The 17,576-nt window shown below is 40.4% G+C and overlaps 1 protein-coding gene across 2 annotated transcripts; it reads left to right on the top strand.

The window, feature by feature from the left end:
• Positions 1 to 6,293: 6,293 nt before the first annotated feature.
• On the top strand, positions 6,294 to 15,104 carry isg20l2.S (interferon stimulated exonuclease gene 20kDa like 2 S homeolog). Of its 2 annotated transcripts, XM_041574324.1 has the most exons (4): positions 6,294 to 6,446; positions 9,042 to 9,966; positions 12,447 to 12,647; positions 14,874 to 15,104. In XM_041574324.1, the coding sequence occupies exons 2-4, from the start codon at positions 9,172 to 9,174 to the stop codon at positions 14,985 to 14,987; spliced, it is 1,110 nt and encodes a 369-aa protein (XP_041430258.1). In that variant the 5' UTR covers positions 6,294 to 6,446; positions 9,042 to 9,171; the 3' UTR covers positions 14,988 to 15,104.
• The last annotated feature ends 2,472 nt before the right edge of the window (positions 15,105 to 17,576 follow it).

Genomic DNA, 17,576 nt, shown 5'->3' on the forward strand with positions numbered 1-17,576 from the left:
AGAGGAAAGGAGCAGGCAGGTCTGCAAGGATAGCTACTTACTCCACTGGACCCGGCCACTCATTATTATGAGTATTCTTTATTTATATAGTGCCGACATGCCCCCCTGAAATTCCTTATCATTCCCATCCAGGGGCGTAACTACAGAGGAAGCAGACCCTGAGGCTGCCCCGGAGGTATAGGGGGTCCCATGAGGCCCTAATTAATGAGCAATTTCACAAACTGTGGATATTTTAGGGGCCCAGTCCTAGGTGTATGTATGTATGTACAGTATGTATGTATATTTGTATTTGTACAGCACTCCTTGAGGGTAAAGCACTGTACAACAGAACTATAAATTAGTAGGGTCACTGCATTAATAAGTAACAATAAGTGGCATTATTAGCAATACAATTCACATAAATATAAAATATAATTACACTACAGATTAAGTGCTCAGCGTCGAGGAGACAAAAGGATGGAGGAGCCTACCCCGTAGAGCTTACAGTCTAAGGGGTAGGTTTATCAAGGGTCGAAGTGAAAATTCTAATTTTCGAATTCTAATGTCGAATTCGAATTTTCAAGTTTTTTAAAGGCCAAAACTGTGAAATTCAACTAGGGAATTGCTAAAATTTGATTCGAGTTTTTTTTAAAAAATTTCAAATTAGATTTTCGAGATTTATCATACACTGGCCCTTTACGAACTCAAATTCCGCTATTCGCCACCTTAAAGGAGAAACAACCCGTACTAGAAAAAACCCTACCCACCTACCCTGCGTAGACCAACCTCCCTCCTCCCCCACAGCCTACCTGCCCCCCCCGGGCAAATGCCCCTAGTTTTTTTACTTACCCCTCTGTGCAGATCTGGCATCAGGAGTTCGCGAGCGCCATCTTCTTTTTTCGGTCTTCTTCGGAATCTGGGGGGAATTTTGGCACATGCGCAGTTGGAGTGCGCCGAAAGTCACGATAATTTCCAAGAAATTTTAGGAAATTTTCGTGACTTTTGTCGCATGTGCTAAAACTCTGTTCAGATTCCGAAGAAGACCGAAAAAAGGAGATGGCGCCCGTGAACTCCCGAGTCCAGATCTGCACGGAGGGGTGAGTAAAAAATTAGGGGCATTTGCCTGGGGGGGGGGGGAAGTTAGGCTGTGGGGGAGGAGGGAGGTTGTTTTACGCAGGGTAGGGGGTAGGGTTTTTTGTAGTACGGGTTTGTTTCTCCTTTAAACCTGCTGGATTGCTGTTTTAGCCTATGGAAGACGTCCTGGGATCAATTTGGAGTTGTTTGCAGCCTTCCTGACATCCGAGTTTTTTTTCAAATTCGATTTGAATTTTCAGGTCCATCCTTTTCACCTGAGTTTGCCAAATTAAATTTTTTTAATGAATTTCTATTGGTCGAATTTCAAGTTCATCTGAGTTTTAAATAACTCCCATGAACTGGAAATTCGACCCTTGATAAATCTGCCCCCAATTTACACCACTGTTCCCATCAGCCCCTGCCCCAGTGGAGCTGACAGTCTAAAGTCCCACTAACACAGACTAGGGTCAGTTTTATCAGGAGTCAGTGTTTATGGAATGCGGGAGTGAAATCGGAGCCCCCTCTGGGATTGAGACAGAGCATGATGGGAAAGGCTGGGCACATTCCCAACACACAGGCTATAATTATAAAGTGCACAAGGATCAGTGTTTGGGTTGGGGGGGATGAGTGACAGGGACTGGTGTAAGACCCTGATATCAGGAGTATAAATGGATTGCAGCAGGGAAGCTCCACACTTTGCATTGAGGACTGTTGGGGCAGGGGGCGCTGGATATAGAGTGTTGCCGAACTATAAAATACAAGTGGCGGGTGTCTCCCCAAGCACATGGTACAGGGACGACTAAGCAAGCAGTTCCCTAATATTTTAGGCTGAAAGGAGAAATAAAGCCTAACTAAAGAAGTAGGTAGAAATGTTGTACATGATGTTTTGTGCTTCTGTACCAGCCCAAGGCAACCACAGCCCTTTAGCAGTAAAGATCTGTGTCTCCAAAGATGCCCCAGTAGCTCCCCATCTTCTTTTCTGCTGATTCACTGATTCACATGCTCTGTGCTGCTGTCACTTACTGAGCTTAGGGACCCACTCACAATATACAGTACACATAGAATAGAAATGTCACAATATAAGGCTGATTAGTAATTAATACACATAATTACTACATGGCAGCACAGAAACCAGTGCAATTAGCATCAGAATTGAATAATCAGCAAACCTGTAGCATCAGCTTATATTACAGCCAGGGAAGCTCATTTTCTGCTGGATAATTAGTGACGAGCCCTAAGCTTAGCTTCTCAACAGCCAATCAGAGCCCACTGAGCATGTGAGTGTCACAGACACTTTCCAAGATGGTGACCCCCTGTGACAAGTTTGAAGTCCTGGATCATTGCTGCTATTGACAAGCTCAAACTTTAGCCTCGTGCAATAAGTTCACTATATAAAATAGGACATTTTAAGCCACATTCATTTTTAGGGTTTAGTTTGCCTTTACATCCCCTTTACTGTTTCCAGCTGCAGGGACAAAGATCATGGAGCCAGATTTAAACAGATAAACTGGGATTCTATTTGGAGGATTATTTTGCTGAAGCCACTGGTTCTGCAGAGTTGGAGAAAGTTTGTATTAAACAATACAAAAACTATAAAATCCACATTAGATTACATGACAACACAGGACCCAGTGAAGTCTGTATATTCTGATTATTAATCAGTCTTGTGTATCGGCTTCTGGCAGATATTATTTGACTTGTGCTGTTTTGATAATTTATGATGATCCCTAAGCAGCCCAGATCACACTGAGCATGTGCACAGTCTTGGTCTTGCAAAGATGTATAACAAAGTTACAAGATGGTGACCCCCTGTGGCCAACTTTGAAAGCATAAATCATTTGTTTGATTAGACTTGTGGTGCAGTAAGTTCATGGATGATGTGGCTTCTAAAATGGTGTTGGCAGTACAATCCTTTCTATAGAGAGAGGTAACTACCTTTGTTCCTTTTCCCTCCAATTGAACATCAAGGAAATGAATATGTGTATTATGAAAATACAAGTTATGGTCATTTGTATTTAGATATTCAATAAATTCTTCAAAAAGTATCTTATCCCCCTTCCAGATAAACAGAAGGTCATCTATATGGCGTCCATAGAAGTGAATATAGTTACTAAAAGGATTATATTCGCCATATATATATATATATATATGCGTATCTTGACAGCGCTATATAAATAAATGATGATGATATATAAACATATATTCCCACCATGCCATGTATAAATTGGCATATGATGGAGCAGATTTTGCCCCCATGGTCGTTCCATATTTTGCAGATAGTTTTTGCTGTCAAATAGGAAGGAATTAAGTGTCAATAGAAAATCATTGGCTTCAAATATAAAACCCCTCAATAGGTGTTCAATATATTGTTCTAAATGGAAAGAGATGGCCTTAATGCCCAAATGGTGGGGCCCCAAATGTTTTTTTAATTTTATGGTAAAATAAGGGTCTATATCTATATCTTTTTTTTGATTAATTACTTTGCTTATTAATTGATTGGGGAAATTAACAAATTGATAATCCATTGTGATTGAATTCGATACACATTGATATCATTGATTTCCTTGCCTTAATAATTAGGGAACATAATTCATTTGGGAGATTAATTATTAAATTATTGCAGATTAATTCATTGGATATTGATCAACTGTTTGTGATTTATTGTATCAGGGTTCTTAAACACATTGAAGGGGGATTGGTGGGGCCAAAGTCAAATTGAAACAATTCAAATGACGTAAATTAGTCCAGCATGGCTCCGAGTGCCATGCCGCCGGCGATTTACATTTTAGCTGGCGGGAAGGCAGCCTGTGTCATTAGAAACCTCTCTCAAATCTTTCCTAAGCAGAAGAACATCAGAGCAGCCTCTTTCTTTCTCCTGACAACTTCCTTGACTACTTGGTGGTCAGACTGGTGGGAAACTGACCAGCAGGTGGCGCTGTTGTAACAAAATTCATTCATATTAACAGTACATGTATCTCTTAATATCTTGGAATAAAAAAGATTAAATAATGAATGTAAGTTACAAAAGTGCTTAGAATAGTAATTTTTACATTCATTTATTTTAAAGGTTTACTTATCCTTTAAGCAACAGATAGATATAAATTAGAAACCTTTCTTAAATCTTTCCTAAGCAGAAGAACATCAGAGCAGCCTCTTTCTTTCTCCTGACAACTTCCTTGACTACTTGGTGGTCAGACTGGTGGGAAACTGACCAGCAGGTGGCGCTGTTGTAACAAAATTCATTCATATTAACAGTACATTTGCACGCTTATCAATTTTACATTCACTAATTTTTAAGGTTTACTTATCCTTTAAGGGTAGAAACACAGGGTCAGATTCGGGGATATTAGTTGCCTGGCGACAAATCTCCTTTCCTTCAGGGGCGACTATTCTCCCCGAACTGCCTTCCCAATGGCTAGAATGAAAATCACCAGCGGGATGCCTCATGAGGAAACTTCGGGCGACTTCGGAAAATGAAGAAAAATTGATGAGAGTGCTTTTAAGAATGTATTTTAAGAACGTTTGTAATTTACATTAATTTTTTATTCTGTTTTCATTCCAAGATATTAAGGGATACATGTACTGTTAATATGAATGAATTTTGTTACAACAGCGCCACCTGCTGGTCAGTTTCCCACCAGTCTGACCACCAAGTAGTCAAGGAAGTTGTCAGGAGAGAGAAAGAGGCTGCTCTGATGTTCTTCTGCTTAGGAAAGATTTAAGAAAGGTTTCTAATTATTTTCTTAAGCAGAAGAACATCAGAGCAGCCTCTTTCTTTCTCCTGACAACTTCCTTGACTACTTGCTGGTCAGACTGGTGGGAAACTGACCAGCAGGTGGCGCTGTTGGAACAAAATTCATTGAATACCGTAATGTTTTTGGATTTGACGACCATATACCGAGATTTTTTCGGAATTTGACGCCTGAATACTGTGACTTTTTCAGAAACCCAACACAAGTCAGTGTATCGTTTGATTGCTGAATGAAAATAAAAAAAAACACGAATAATAAAAAATGAAAACCGATTGCAAATTGTCTCAGAATATCACTCCAATTCACACCTTTCAATAACCATTTAATATGTTATAGAATGGCTAATTCTAAGTAACTTTTCAAATGGACTTCATAATTTATTTCTAATAGTTTTTTAAATCTTTGCCTTTTTTCTTCTGACTCTTTCCAGCTTTCAAACGTGGGTCACTGACCCCATACAAAAATAAACGCTCTGTAAAACTACAAATGTATTGTTATTGCTACTTTTAATTATTCATCCTTTTATTCTGGCCCTCTCCCATTCAAATTCTGGTATCTTGTTCAAGTCAGGGCATGGTTGCTAGGTTGATTTGGATCCTAGCAACCAAATTGCTTGATTAACAATTTGCAGAGCTGCTGATTAAAAAAAGCTAAATAATGCGAAAACCACAAATAGTAAAGAATGAAAACCAATTGGAAATTGTCTCAGAATATCCCTCGCCACATCCTAGTAAAAGTAAATTTAAAGGCAAACAGCCCCTTTAAACATACCTCTCAACATTTTGGAAGTAAAAAGAGGGACAAAAAAATTTTTTACGCACGTAGCGCAGCAATTTTTTGACCACACCCCTTTCTGTGGCCACCCCCCCTAATTACCATGTTTGTTTTACAAAATTTGGCAGGTTATGAAAGTTTGAAAATATTTCTCCTTATCTAAACTGTGTTTTTGTGTCTCAGAATTGTTACAAAGTATCTTATTTGCACCTGTTAGTTGTTCTGGGCTCTCTGCTAAAAGCCAATTAAGAGAGAAACTTTGTTTCTTTTTCTGGCTGTTCAGTGCAGAGAAAAGAGGGACTTTCCAGTACAAAAGAGGGACTGCGGGTTGAGCTGTCAAAAGAGGGACTGTCCCTCCGAAAAAGGGACAGTTGGGAGTAAAGTAAAGTGAACGCCCTCTTTACAAACAGCTGTCACACCTTTTATGCCATTTCTCCTGTAACAGGACACAATAGAGCCCGAAGCACTTTGGCTGGTGTGTATCGAAACTCACAGTGACGATTAGAATTATACACAGCGCACTGAGCCATTATATAGCCAAATCCCATACTGTGCAGCTTTGTACTCCGCGCGCATGCGCTATTCCTCCGTGCGTACGTCGACGCACACAAGTGACCGGACGCGTTTTGCGTGGGGCATTATGGGAAATTCGCAAAGCGCTATTGCTAAGACTTTTCACGTTAAAACGATTGAGACTCGGTGCCAGTGATCACGACTATGTCTGTAAGGGAGACAGTTGGCAGCCCAGCCACTTGTAATGACAATAAACTGTTCTCATCTTCCCTCAGCTCCCGGTTGCTATGGAGAGTGACGTCAGAACCCGGAAGTGTGTAGAGAACTTCCTTTCCGCTTCAGCCCGTGTGCGAGGTGAGTTACTGCTGCTGCTGCTCTTGCCTTTCCTCTGCTGTTTACAGTCCTTACTTGTCTTTCTAACATTATTGAGCCTCCCGGTTACTTGTCAGGCCCAACATCTCCTGAATTGCCGCTCTCTAGTCCCCGGGCTCATTGTGGTGATTTAGTTTCGTTTCCCAGAGGCCCCTGTGCTCCAGTTGCTTTGTAGGACAATACCGACTTAAAGGGCTTGTTTACCTTTAAATTAACGTTTATTCTGATGTAGAGCGTGATATTCTGCAATTGGGTTTCATTTTGCATTATTTCTGTGTGTTTTTTTTACTTATTTAGCTTTTTATTCAGCTCTCCAGTTTGCAATACTATAAATTGGGTTGCTAGGGTCCAGATTCCCCTAGCAACCATCCACTGATATGAATAAGAGACTGGAATATGAATAGGAGAGGCCTGAATAGAAAGATGAGGAATAAAAAGTAGCAATAACAATACATTTGTAGCCTTACAGAGCATTTGTTTTTAGATGGGGTCGGTGACCCTCAGTTTGAAAGCTGGAAAGAGTCAGAAGAAGAAGGAAAATAATTCAAAAACAATAAAAATTTAGACCAAAAGAAAAGTTGCTTAGAATTAGCCATTCTATAACATAATAAAAGGTGAACCATCCCTTCAAAGGGGTTGTTCGCCTTCGAAATACTTTTTTCAGTTCAGTTGGTTTCAGGTTGTTCCCCAGAAATAAACTTTTTTTTCAATTGTTTTCCATTTTTATTTATTTTTTTTACAGTTTTTCCAAAATCTAAGTGTAAAGTTTAAAGGGATGGTTCACCTTTAAGGTAACTTTTATGATGTTATAGAACAAATTCTAAGCAACTTTTCAATTGGTCTTCATTATTTATTTTTTATAGTTTTATAGGTATTTGCCTTTTTCTTCTGACTCTTCACAGCTTTCAAATGGGCGTCGCTGACCCCCTTAAAAACAAATGCTCTGTAAGGCTACAAATGTATTGTTATTGCTTTTTATTACTCATCTTTCTATTCAGGTCTCTCCTATTCATAATCCAGGCTCTTTTTTTTTAAATCAGTGCATAGTTGCTAGGGGAATTTGGACCCTAGTTACCAGATTGGTTAAGATGCAAATTGAAGAGCTGCTGAATAAAAAGCTAAAGAAGTCAAAAACCTTCAATAAAAATAAATGAAAACCAGTTGCAAATTGTCTCATAATATCCCTCTCTACATCATACTAACAGTTATCTCAAAGGTGAACAACCCCTTTAAGGTTCGTGTCTCAGGTGTTTGAGTCGGACAGCTCAGTAATTCAGGTGCAGATTCTGAACTGTTACAATTCTGCAACATTTAGTTGATCTATTTCTCAGCAGCATCTCTGGAGTATTAGTAACTATTGTATCAAGTCTAACAGCCGCCTGTAATGAAACCCAGAGATTCTGCTCAGCAGGGACAAAGATAAGAAATGTATCAATTTAGAACACTTTAGAGAGTCGGCGACCCCCCCCCCTCCTCCTAGAGATGCTTTAGAATGGTGATAAATTAGACTTACACTTCAATATTAGAAAAACACTCACAGGTAGAAAATAGAAAGTAATTGGAAAAAGTCTTCAAAAAACACACGCTGCAGCACTCAGAATCCTGTGAAAGTGGTTTATTGTGCCAACAAGCAAGGCAAAGTTTCGGGCCAACTCCCCTTTCTCAAGCTTGAGTTCGCCTGAAACATTGCCTAGTTTGTAAGCACAATAAACCACTTTCACAGGATTCGGAGTGCTGCAGCGTGTGTTTCGTGGAGTAATAAGTGGGTCCCTGGCAGGGGAACCAGCAGCTTGCACCTGACGCTACAACAAGCGGTGAGTTATAGTTGAGCATCGCCCACATTTGATTGAAAAAAGTCTTTATTTCTGGTGAAAAATCTGAAACCAACTAAACTGAAAAAAGTGTTGGATGGTGAACAACCCCTTTAAAGGAGAACTAAACACTAAAAATGAATCTGGCTAAAAATGGCATATTTTATATAGTGAACTTATTGCACGAGGCTAAAGTTTGAGCTTGTCAATAGCAGCAATGATCCAGGACTTCAAACTTGTCACAGGGGGTCACCATCTTGGAAAGTGTCTGTGACTCACATGCTCAGTGGGCTCTGATTGGCTGTTGAGAAGCTAAGCTTAGGGCTCGTCACTAATTATCCAGCAGAAAATGAGCTTCCCTGGCTGTAATATAAGCTGATGCTACAGGTTTGCTGATTATTCAATTCTGATGCTAATTGCACTGGTTTCTGTGCTGCCATGTAGTAATTATCTGTATTAATTACTAATCAGCCTTATATTGTGACATTTCTATTCTATGTGTACTGTATATTGTGAGTGGCTCCCTAAACTCAGTAAGTGACAGCAGCACAGAGCATGTGCAGTGAATCAGCAGAAAAGAAGATGGGGAGCTACTGGGGCATCTTTGGAGACACAGATCTTTACTGCTAAAGGGCTGTGGTTGCCTTGGGCTGGTACAGAAGCACAAAACATCATGTACAACATTTCTAGCTACTTCTTTGGTTCTTCTTTAAAGACTGTTTACCTAAATCTGAACTCTATTAAGTGTCTTTTCTTATTTTTGCAGGCAAGGAGATGATTTTCTCTCTCGTTCCACCCAGGGGATGTTTTATTCACAAGAGTAAGAATTTTGGAACTATGCAATTGTTTATCTTTACATAGTTTTTATTCTTTCTGTCCCTCCTTACGGCTTGGTCATGTCGGACCTGCTTTTAAATCTGGGTGTGGATTCCAGCCCTCCTTCCGGGCGCTCTGGACACACTAACAAGAAGCACGAGCGCTTCATCAAGAGAAGGAAGTACTTGGAGAGAAGAGGTCTGCTGAAACAAAAGCAGTGCCCACCAAGGCCAAACCGTCCTGTGCCGGCTAATAACCCAGGCCAACAGGTCAACTCATGGGCCCAAGGCAAGAAACAAGAGCAGCAAGGTAATACCCGGAACCAATTTAATAGGACGAATACAACAAAAAGCAGCACAAACTTTAATGGTTTCCATCAGCAAAAAGCACCTGTAAAACAGCAAGGACAGCCGATCCAGTTTAATACCCGGACAGTCCAATTCAACTCCGGGCCACATAATTTCCGTTTGGCTACTTTTACTCCAAAGGAAACGTCGAAGGCCAGCTACAATGGCCCTAGTTCATCAGAACCAGCAAGGGTGAATGGGCAAACCTTCAACACAAAGGTCCAAATTTTTCCAGGGCAGACCCACAACAGCATTCTGAGTGAGTTTGACAGTGGCCTTCCCTCACTCCCTTCTACAACTGGCCCATCTCACAAAGCCGTGGCTATAGACTGCGAAATGGTGGGCACTGGGCCAAATGGAAGAAACAGCGACCTGGCCCGTTGCAGCATTGTAAACTGGTTTGGCGATGTGATGTATGACAAATACATTAAACCCAAAAGCCCCGTGACCGATTATAGGACTCGATGGAGTGGAATCAGAAGAGAACACCTGGTGAATGCCATTCCTTTTGTTGTTGCACAAAAAGAGGTTTGGAAATTCATATTTTTTATTATCTTCTGAATCATGTTTTTTTCTTTAAGTGCTAGTGTGTTTAAAGGAACAGTTCAGTGTGAAAATAAAAACTGGGTAAATAGGCTGTGCAAAATTAAAAAATTATCTAATATAGTTAGTCAAAAATGTAATGTATATAGGCTGGAGTGACTGGATGTGTAACATAATAGCCAGAACACTACTTCCTGCTTTGCAGCTCTCTAACTCTGAGTTAGTCAGTGACTATAAGGGAGGCCACATGGGACATAACTGTTCAGTGAGTTTGCAATCGATCCTCAGCATTCAGCTCAGATTCAAAAGCAACAGATATGACCCATGTGGTCCCTCCTCAAGTCAATGATTGGTTACTGCCTGGTAACCAATCAGAGGAAACCAAGAGAGCTGAAAAACAGGAAGTAGTGTTCTGGCTATTATGTTACACATCCAGTCACTCCAGCCTTTATACATTACATTTTTGCCTAACTAACTATATTATAAACATTCTTTATTTTGCACAGCCTATATATTTACCCAGTTTGTATTTTTACTCTGAACAATTCCTTTAACTGGTTTAAACGTCTCACTCCAACACTTCTGCATCCCATTTACTTCAATGGGAAATGTATGATAGCGCTGATACTGCTGCTTTTCAGCCCAAATCTACTCATTCTGTGGCTAAAAAGCACAATTTCTTGTGCTGTCACTTCTAGTGATTTTCACACTTTATATTTAGGATTTATTTTGCTTTTAAAGGGGTTGTTCCCCTTTGAGTTAAGTTTTAGGATGATGTAGAGTGTGATATTCTGATTGCAATTGGTTTTAATTTTTTATTATTTGTAGCTTTTGAGTTATTTAGCTTTTATCTTAAGCAATCTGGTAACTTGGGTCCAAATTCCCCTAGCAACCATGCATTGATTTGAATAAGAGACTGTTATGAATTGGAGAGGCCTGAATAGAAAGAGGTGGCATAAAAAGTAGCAATAACAATACATTCTTAGCCTTACTGAGCATTTGTTTTTAGATGGGGTCAGCGACCCCCATTTGAAAGCTGGAGAGAGTCGGAAGAAAAAGACAAATGGTTAAACTATTAAAAATAAATAATGAACAGTCGAAAAGTTGCTTAGAATTGGCTATTCTATAACATACTAAAAGTTAACTTAAAGGTGAACCACCCCGTTAATGTTGCAGCTTTTCAGTGGGCTCATTTATCAACACTGGGCAAATTTGCCCATGGAAAGTTACCTATAGCAACCAATCAGTGATAAGCTTTTTGAAGTCAGCTGCAAGTAGAACAATGAATGCAGCAATTTGGTTGCCATGGGTTACTGCCCATGTGCAAATTTGCCCAGTGTTTATAAATGACCCCCAGTGTGTTTTCAGGATACTGGTATCACTGGCTCCGGATCAAGGAAGTGAGATGAATAATAGAAGTAGGGCTGAATAGAAAGATGTATTAAAGGACAAGGAAAGTGTCTTTAACTGATGCATTTTGTAAAAATGTTTTCACATGACATTAACCTTTTAAAGGATGCGTAAAATGCTGTTGCAGCGCAGAAGATGAACCCGCAAGCCCTTTCTAGAATACATTTTGGTTAAAGGGATATTGTCATGGGAATTTTTTTTTCAAAACGCATCAGTTAATAGTGCTGCTCCAACAGTGCAAATAGATTTTTTTATATTTCATTTTGAAATTTGACATGGGGCTAGACCTATTGTCAGTTTCCCAGCTGCCCCCAGTCATGTGACTTGTGCGCTGATAAACTTTAGTAAACTAAAATTGGAGTGATATCACTCTCCTCCCTTTCCCCCAGCAGCCTAACAACAGAACAATGGGAAGGTAACCAGATAGCAGCTCCCTAACACAAGATAACAGCTGCCTGGTAGATCTAAGAGCAGCACTCAATAGTAAAATCCAGGTCCCACTGCGACACATTCAGTTACATTGAGAAGGAAAAACAGCAGCCTGCCAGAAAGCCGTTCCATCCTAAAGTGCTGGCTCTTTCTGAAAGCACATGACCAGGCAAAATGACCTGAGATGCACCTACACACCAATATTACAACTAAATACACTTGTTGGTTCAGGAATAAAATGTTATATTGTAGAGTGAATTATTTGCAGTGTAATTAGAAATAAAAACTACACCATAAGGTAGAATCCCAGTAAAGAAATACTAATGCTGCAGGTGTCATGTCTTCATGGCTTGGAACAGTTCACTCTGTTAACACTCTCTATGGTACATTCCAGCCAGAGTAGTGAATAAAATAAAGTCTCAATGGTTATGTATCATAACGGGGAAAAATATTGCCATTATGTTAACTCATAGCAACCATGTTAAAATAATAAGTAAACGGAGTCTTTTCATGTTTATCCTTTGATGTCCATAAGCTAAAGCAAGCTACATCAGATAGGACCATTAAAGAGTTCTCCGAATGGACAGATGAGAGAATTGATTTTATTTTATGTTTTTCTCCTTCAGATACTTAAAATCCTCAATGGGAAGGTAGTGGTTGGACATGCTATCCACAATGACTACAAGGCCCTTAATTATTTCCACCCCAAGGAAATGACCCGGGATACATCCAAGATCCCTCTCCTGAACCACAAGGCTGGCTTCCCGGAAAAGGAAGCCGCATCACTTAAGCGACTCGCCAAGCAGCTTCTGCACAAAGATATCCAGGTACGTTCCATGAAAGCTCAATCTTATCTATTAAATTACCAATAAATAAACTGATACAATCTCCAGATGTGGAAGTAAGTCTCCCTTTTAACTTTGTGTTTGTTCCCCTGCAGTGTAGCAATGGCCACTAGTGATGTGCGGGCCGGCCCGATACCGCGGGTTAACCAGCGGGTTCGTGCCGACCTCACGTGCTTCTTCGTGGGTGGGTGCGGGTTGAGCTCTTCTCCTGCTCTTTCCGCCCACCACCGTCAAACTCCGACTTCCAGGTTCGTCTCTTATAGACGCTACGCCTGACACCCCGCCCCTTTTGTGATGTCATCGGTGGGGAGGTCAGCACGGGTCTATAAAAGGAAGTGCGGAATGGGGGCGCGCAGGTTAGGGTTGATACCGCGGGTTTACCAGCGGGTTCGTGCCGACCTCACGTGCTTCTTCGTAGGTGGGTGCGGGTTGAGCTCTTCTCCTGCTCTTCCCACCCGCCACCGTCAAATTCTGACTTCCAGGTTCGTCTCTTATAGACGCTACGCCTTACGCCCACCCCTTTTGTGATGTCATCGGTGGGGAGGTCAGCACGGGTCTATAAAAGGAAGTGCGGAACCGTGGCGGGCAGGTTAGGGTCAGGTGCGAATCGGGGAAATTCCGACCTGCACATCACTAATGGGCACAAACCAGTCTCCATACCATGTCCATCAATAATAAGTATCTTAGTTCATATTCTCAGACACTTAAAGGGCAACTATCGCGAAAATGATAATTTAATTTAATCTACATCATACTGAAATAAGAAACTTCCTAAATACAATCAATTAAAAATTCTGCATTGTTTCTGAAATAATCAAGTTTATCTTCACTTTTCCTCTCTCAACATCTGTTTCTCTTCATTCTCTCTTCATGCAGCAGTTGGGTGTCAGATATTCACTGACAGTTAGATCCAATATATCTTATAGGGGGGCTCCTTTTGCCTAGAAGATGTATTAGAGGTCACTCTATTAAAATCAACAGAAATCATGTCTCTCTACATGCAGGATTTGTGCAAAAGGCAGTTATTTTGTTACATTTTGTTTGTACTGGAATGAGAGTGAGCTCTAATACATCTGCTAGGAAGCCCCCCTATAAGATATATTGGATCTAACTGTCCATGAATATCTGACACTCAACTGCTGCATGAAGAGAGAATGACGAGAAAGAGATGCTGAGAGAGGAATAATAAATATAAACTTGATTATTTCGGAAACAGAGTTTTTCTTATTTTTGTATGCTGAAGCTTATATAAAATGTTCATTTTCAGGATTGTTCCCATTTAATGTGTCTAGCTGCTTTCCGTAACTCTGTTACTGATATAATTAGCAGACTACACGCACTAATCACTCCATTCTTATAGGGCATGTAAAGGCAAAAAATAAAATCCCATGTTTTACTTTCTTTAATGAAAAAGAAACCTATCTCCAATATTTTAATTAAAAAATGTGTACTGTTTTTATAAGAAACCTGACTGTATGTAGTGAAATTCTCCCTTCATTTACTGCTGTGGATAGGAATTGTCAGACGGTCCCTAACTGCTCTGCAGGGAAACAATCATACTTATGAACAGCAGGGGGAGCCCTCCCCTTCCCAGCCATGCAGAACTCAAGCAGCTTTGTTTGTTTCCCTGTAGAGCAGTCAGTGACTGTGTAGAGATTTGTATTGGATTTTATTTTTGCCTTTACATCCCCTTTACTGTTTCCAACTCCAGCTGCAGGGACAAAGATCATGGAGCCAGATTTAAACAGATAAACTGGGATTCTATTTGGAGGATTATTTTGCTGCAGCCACTGGTTCTGCAGAGTTGGAGAAAGTTTGTATTAAACAATATAAAAACTATAAAATCCACATTAGATTACATGACAACACAGGACCCAGTGCAGTCTGTATATTCTGATTATTAATCAGTCTTGTTGTATCGGCTTCTGGCAGATATTATTTGACTTGTGCTGTTTTGATCATTTATGACGACCCCTAAGCAGCCCAGACCACACTGAGCATGTGCACAGTCTTGGCCTTGCAAAGATGTATAACAAAGTTACAAGATGGTGACTCCCTGTGGCCAACTTTGAGAGCATAAATCATTTGTTTGATTAGGCTTGTGGTGCAGTAAGTGTGTTTATTATACAAAATACAGCATTTCTAGCCTTATTCTATTTTAGACTTCCCCTTTAAACTTCATTTTGCTTTTTATTCTTTATTGCACAGACTGGGAGACAAGGGCATTCATCAGTAGAAGATGCCAAGACCACCATGGAACTGTACCGAGTTATAGAAGTGGAATGGGAGAGGAAATTGGCAGCTGGTCATGTTCAGCAGTGACATGGACATTGTCAATAACGGGCCAGGGATGCATTTTGTTATTTTCGCAGATCTTTTGACATATTTATCCTGCAAAATATATTCATATACTGGCCTCGCAATAAATTGTGAACCTTGCAAGATGTTTTTTTTTTTTTTAAAAAATTTGGATGCACACAGGGAGTTATTGCTTATTTATCAAAAAAAAAAAAAAAAGGTTAAATTTTTTTGCTCACTTAGCACCTGCTACATGTACTCGCAATACTTTGCACTTCCAGAATGTAGAACTAAGATTGCACTACTCTCTGGATGCATTGCTGCTCCCCAGAACCAAGTCTTGGTTGGATCAGGGTGACCCTATTTACATTCCAGCTACCACCTGTCTTGAAACAGTTTAAAGGAACCATTGTGATTGGCAAGGACACCATCAGCTTGTTTATGTAGCACCCTCCCATCATGTGGGAGGACCAATCAGGGAAAAATCTGTTTGGTGACCTCACAGATTCTTAACAATATCCAAAGTTTTATAGATGAACTTGAACGAGGGTCTTCAAATAGTAAGATTGTTACTCACCACATAAACTGAATATACTATGAAGCAGGCTCTCAAATGAAGGCAATCTTCCACCAGGTTGTTAAAGGACAAGAAAAGTTAAACTAAAGAATTAGGTAGAAATGTTGTACGTTATGTTTTGTGCTTCTGTACCAGTCCAAGGCAACCGCAGCCCTTTAGCAGTAAAGATCTGTGTCTCCAAAGATGCCCCAGTAGCTCCCCATCTTCTTTTCTGCTGATTCACTGCACATGCTCTGTGCTGCTGTCACTTACTTAGCTTAGGGACCCACTCACAATATACAGTACACATAGAATAGAAATGTCACAATATAAGGCTGATTAGTAATTAATACACATAATTACTACATGGCAGCACAGAAACCAGTGCAATTAGCATCAGAATTGAATAATCAGCAAACCTGTAGCATCATCTTATATTACAGGGGAATTTTTTCATTCCAAAATATTAAGGGATACATGTACTGTTAATATAAATGAATTTTGTTCCAACAGCTTCACCTGCTGGTCAGTTTCCCACCAGTCTGACCACCAAGTAGTCAAGGAAGTTGTCAGGAGAAAGAAAGTGGCTGCTCTGATGTTCTTCTGCTTAGGAAAAAAAAATAGAAACCTTTCTCAAATCTTTCCTAAGCAGAAGAACATCAGAGCAGCCTCTTTCTTTCTCCTGACAACTTCCTTGACTACTTGGTGGTCAGACTGGTGGGAAACTGACCAGCAGGTGGCGCTGTTGTAACACAATTCATTCATAGTAACAGTACATGTATCCCTTAATATCTTGGAATGAAAAAAGAACAAATAATGAATGTAAATTACAAAAGTACTTAAATTAGCACTCTCATCAATTTTATATTCACTTATTTTAAAGGTTTACTTATCCTTTAAGATATTGGGAGTGGGAGTGATTTGGGATTTGCTCTTGAAATTCCATATGAAGGTGACAAGCCTCTTTTTATTAGATCTGGTTGTGTGAATATATCATTGCATTGTCCTTATGTTTGTATTCGATTTGTGCTTGTTCATTTTGGAGATATCGACAGGCCGGATGTTCCTCCATCGAATGGCTTTTGTGTGTGTGGTCTGGTGTTGCCTGAGAAGAACCTCTCCTGGGTACCAGCCCATTATAAATGTGTTTCTCAGGGGGAAGCCTCTGACTTGGGCCAAGAATGGACCTTTCTCTTTCTTTTTTTTTTCTCATAGATTCATCTGACCAAAGTTTGGCTGGAAATGAAAATCTTTAAGAAATGATTTGGCTTTGAAAACCAATTTGATTCTTTGGGTTCCCCTGGAACTATAGCAGGGTGACTGTTACCCCAATGTTTCTATATATCTGTAACCTTGTTATGAGCTAAGGGGCCCAGTCTGAAGGTCAGTTAGGGGGAGATTTGGGGTGAGTGCTTATTTGTACCCTGGGTACCCCTGGAACTATAGCAGGGAGACACCCCAATGTTTCTATATATCTGTAACCTTGTTATGAGCTAAGGGGGGCCCAGTCTGAAGGTCAGTTAGGGGGAGATTTGGGGTGAGTGCTTATTTGTACCCTGGGTACCCCTGGAACTATAGCAGGGTGACTGCTACCCCAATGTTTCTATATATCTGTAACCTTGTTATGAGCTAAGGGGGCCCAGTCTGAAGGCCAGTTAGGGGGAGATTTGGGGTGAGTGCTTATTTGTGCCCTGGGTACCCCTGGAACTATAGCAGGGTGACTGTTACCCCAATGTTTCTATATATCTGTAACCTTATGAGCTAAGGGGGCCCAGTCTGAAGGCCAGTTAGGGGGAGATTTGGGGTGAGTGCTTATTTGTGCCCTGGGTACCCCTGGAACTATAGCAGGGTGACTGTTACCCCAATGTTTCTATATATCTGTAACCTTGTTATGAGCTAAGGGGGCCCAGTCTGAAGGCCAGTTAGGGGGAGATTTGGGGTGAGTGCATTTTGTGGGCTAGCCCTATTTACAGGATTGTGCCATAAAAGCAAATTAAGTTATAGTTAATATACAGCAGTAGATCATAACGGCAATTGCACAGACTGTATGTGTTTCA

Source organism: Xenopus laevis, chromosome 8S, assembly GCF_017654675.1.
Source record: "Xenopus laevis strain J_2021 chromosome 8S, Xenopus_laevis_v10.1, whole genome shotgun sequence".
NCBI classification, from domain to species: domain Eukaryota; kingdom Metazoa; phylum Chordata; class Amphibia; order Anura; family Pipidae; genus Xenopus; species Xenopus laevis.